Below are 3,062 nucleotides of genomic sequence, written 5' to 3'. Positions count from 1 at the left end.
CTACGTCCAGCTAATTTTTGTATTTTTAGTAGAGATGGGGTTTCACCATGTTGGCCAGGATGGTCTTGATCTCTTGACCTCATGATCCGCCCACCTTGGCCTCCCAAAGTACAGGAATTACAGGTGTGAGCCGCCGCGCCCAGCCTTAACTGGGCCATTTCTAATCAAACTAGACACACCTAGGTTTAAGACACACCTTAATCCATTTCTAATCAAACTAGACACACCTAGGTTTTTAGCTCCTGGCAGGCATTTTACCCCCATTAGATCACTCTGCCTCTTAGGACATAAATGTATGTACATCTTCATTCCTGCCATTTCTAAGGACTGGAGAGATGCAGATTTCCTCTTGGAGATGTACTAAGGAGTGGTCACAGGGAAGGAACTGAAAATGCTTTATACTTTCTAAGCACTTCTAGAATTAACACTATTCAACTAGATGGGGGATTAGCCTCTAAATGTAATAACAGTGAGTCTCTATTCAGAGCACGTATTCGTTATCACCCCTTCTATTAGCCGGAGTCTGGGAGGTTCTTCTCTAATTCTTTGGAGCTTAGAAGCACACAGAACAGAGGATGCTACACAGGGTCTTGGGTTATTTGAGGTGAACATGATACATTATGAGGGAATTCAAGATGAGAGTTTTGTAAAGCTATGTTTGAAAATAAGACCCAGAAAATCTGTGCTTTGTTCTCAGGGTCCTTGCCCTAATTCAAATGGTCTTTCCCTTTGTTGGATACAATTAATTATTTGGTAATTCCTGGAAAGTGCTTGGTAAACTCAGCCCAGGAAATATTGTCTGAGGATGTGCCCCCTGGCGCTTTTTGGGGAAGAGATGCTGAGGATTTCTCCTGTCTTTAGCTGTCCCACCAGCCTCATTCCCCTGCAGCTTCCCTCTTAAAGTCACGCCTGTGTTAAAAAGATGGGACACTGAGGTTTAGGATCAACACAAGCCCAGAAATTGGGACCTGAGGATTGACAGCTGCCCTGTGATCCGTGTTCTTTCGTAGGATGTCATCGATGGCTCTGACCACAGTGCGGCCCTGCAGCTTACGAATCTGGTGGAGGGAGTGTACACTTTCCACTTGCGAGTCACCGACAGTCAGGGGGCCTCGGACACGGACACTGCCACTGTGGAAGTGCAGCCAGGTGAGTTCCTGGGCTCTGGAGCTGGCCATGCATGCTCTGGCTGGTCAGCCTTTGGGGTCTTTACGCTGACAGATGTGACTAGCGTGGGAGGCCTCCTGTGGCTGGCTCCAGGTCTTGGCTGGACCCACTTTGAGGATGTCTCTTACACCTTTTGTATCCCCAGATAGATCCAGCCTCATCACTCTTTAAAAGAGAATGTTATCTGGCAACTAGATTTTCTTTTCACTTTTGTTTTCCTGCCAGAAGACAAAGACCTAATGTGAAACAGACACAAGGGCCTCAATACCAGGGCACAGAGGGAGGCAGCTCCAGTGAAGCGGCTGTAATGAGCCCAACGTAAGCTGAACTGGGCAGTGCCTGTGGCACTTGGAAGCAAAATTCTCTTTCTAGTCCTGGGGAAGTGTGGAAGGGGCTGAAATTTTCAGTTAGCCCAGAGGCTAATTAGGTACACTCAAGTATCATCTGGAAAAAAAAAATTATAAATAGCAAACTGGGATAAAACAAGGGAAAGCACTCCCAGATAGTGGCCTCGGCGGTGTTTAGAAGAATTTACCTGAGTCCTACAACTCAAATGTAGAAGTGGCATAGGGGTAATTTTGAGCTCTTGTAGAAACTTCGCTCCTTACACTCTAACACTCTAAAGCCTGTGCAAATCTCCAAGTGCAAATCCTGTATCTTCTCTTTCCCCAGACCCTAGGAGGAGTGGCCTGGTGGAGCTGACCCTGCAGGTTGGTGTTGGGCAGCTGACAGAGCAGCGGAAGGACACCCTGGTGAGGCAGCTGGCTGTGTTGCTGAACGTGCTGGACTCGGACATTAAGGTCCAGAAGATTCGGGCCCATTCGGATCTCAGGTAGGAGCTGCACACCCAAGGCGGGGCCTTGGCCCTACAAAATTCCAGTTCTTACCTCATCCCAGTCCAGTAGAAAACTGTTCATTCCTCTGCTTCTGTAGTTTTGCACACACTTTTATCCCATTCATATACTTTTTTTTCTCAAAGGGCAGTAGTATGGCCAGCATCGTGCTAGGTCCTTCCTAAAATTCTCAGTAAATGTTTGTTAACTGGGAATGTTCTGAGTGAAGGAGGAGCTGGGGAACAGCAAGGGAGATGGTTGTTAGTCTGGTGTCTTCAGAGCTGGGCAAGGGGTCTGGGGCATGTGAAGAGGATGTCTCACAGCTGGGCTGCATCCCTGCCCCACGCTCATGGGGACTGAGGCTTCTCTCAATGTGAAAGGATCACTGATTACCATTTGCCATCTCCTGGGACTATATGAGGCTGAAACTCTGGCCTTTAATTTTTATGAAATTTTTGTATTTAATTGAATTTTATTAATTTAATTTATTCATTATTTAATTTAATTTTTATTTTTTGAGATAGGTTCTCATTCTGTTGCCCAGGCTGGAGAGCAGTGGCACAATCTCAGCTTACTGTAACCTCCGCCTTTCAGATTCAAGTGATTCTCCTGCCTCAGCCACCTGAGTAGCTGGGACTACAGGTGACCAGCACGACACCTGGCTAATTTCTGTGTTTTTAGTAGAGGCAGGGTTTCAGCATGTTGGCCAGGTCTCAAACTCCTGGCCTCAAGTGATTTGCCCGTCTAGGCCTCCCTAAGTGCTGGAATTACAGATGTAAGCCTGAGTTTTATTTTTAAGTCTTATCTAATCCAGGGTGTGGTAGGAGGAGGGACAGAAAGAATGTGGGAATGAAAACTCACTATTCACAGTAACTCCATTTGCCTAGCTATTGTCAGCTCCTCCATTTTGGTTAGTTTCCAGAGAACTGAAGAATAGAAAAATACCAAATTAAAACATGTTCTAATTATTTTCTAAGGAACTCTTTCTAAAATGGATCATATATTTCCCTTGGAAAATATCAAATACTGAATCAAAGACATGTCTGAAAATCAACAAAACCA

General features: G+C 45.6%; 1 protein-coding gene across 1 annotated transcript in view; it reads left to right on the top strand.

The window, feature by feature from the left end:
• KIAA0319 (KIAA0319 ortholog) overlaps positions 1 to 3,062 on the top strand; it is a 66,494-nt gene that overhangs the window by 42,908 nt on the left and 20,524 nt on the right. The window contains exons 14-15 of the mRNA XM_011998203.1: positions 1,011 to 1,149; positions 1,840 to 1,999. Of these exons, the coding sequence (XP_011853593.1) occupies positions 1,011 to 1,149; positions 1,840 to 1,999 (299 nt within the window). The remainder of the gene's footprint in view (positions 1 to 1,010; positions 1,150 to 1,839; positions 2,000 to 3,062) is intronic.

This window comes from Mandrillus leucophaeus, unplaced genomic scaffold, assembly GCF_000951045.1.
Source record: "Mandrillus leucophaeus isolate KB7577 unplaced genomic scaffold, Mleu.le_1.0 Scaffold56, whole genome shotgun sequence".
NCBI classification, from domain to species: Eukaryota; Metazoa; Chordata; class Mammalia; order Primates; family Cercopithecidae; genus Mandrillus; species Mandrillus leucophaeus.
This window is presented reverse-complemented; position numbering and strand designations above follow the sequence as displayed.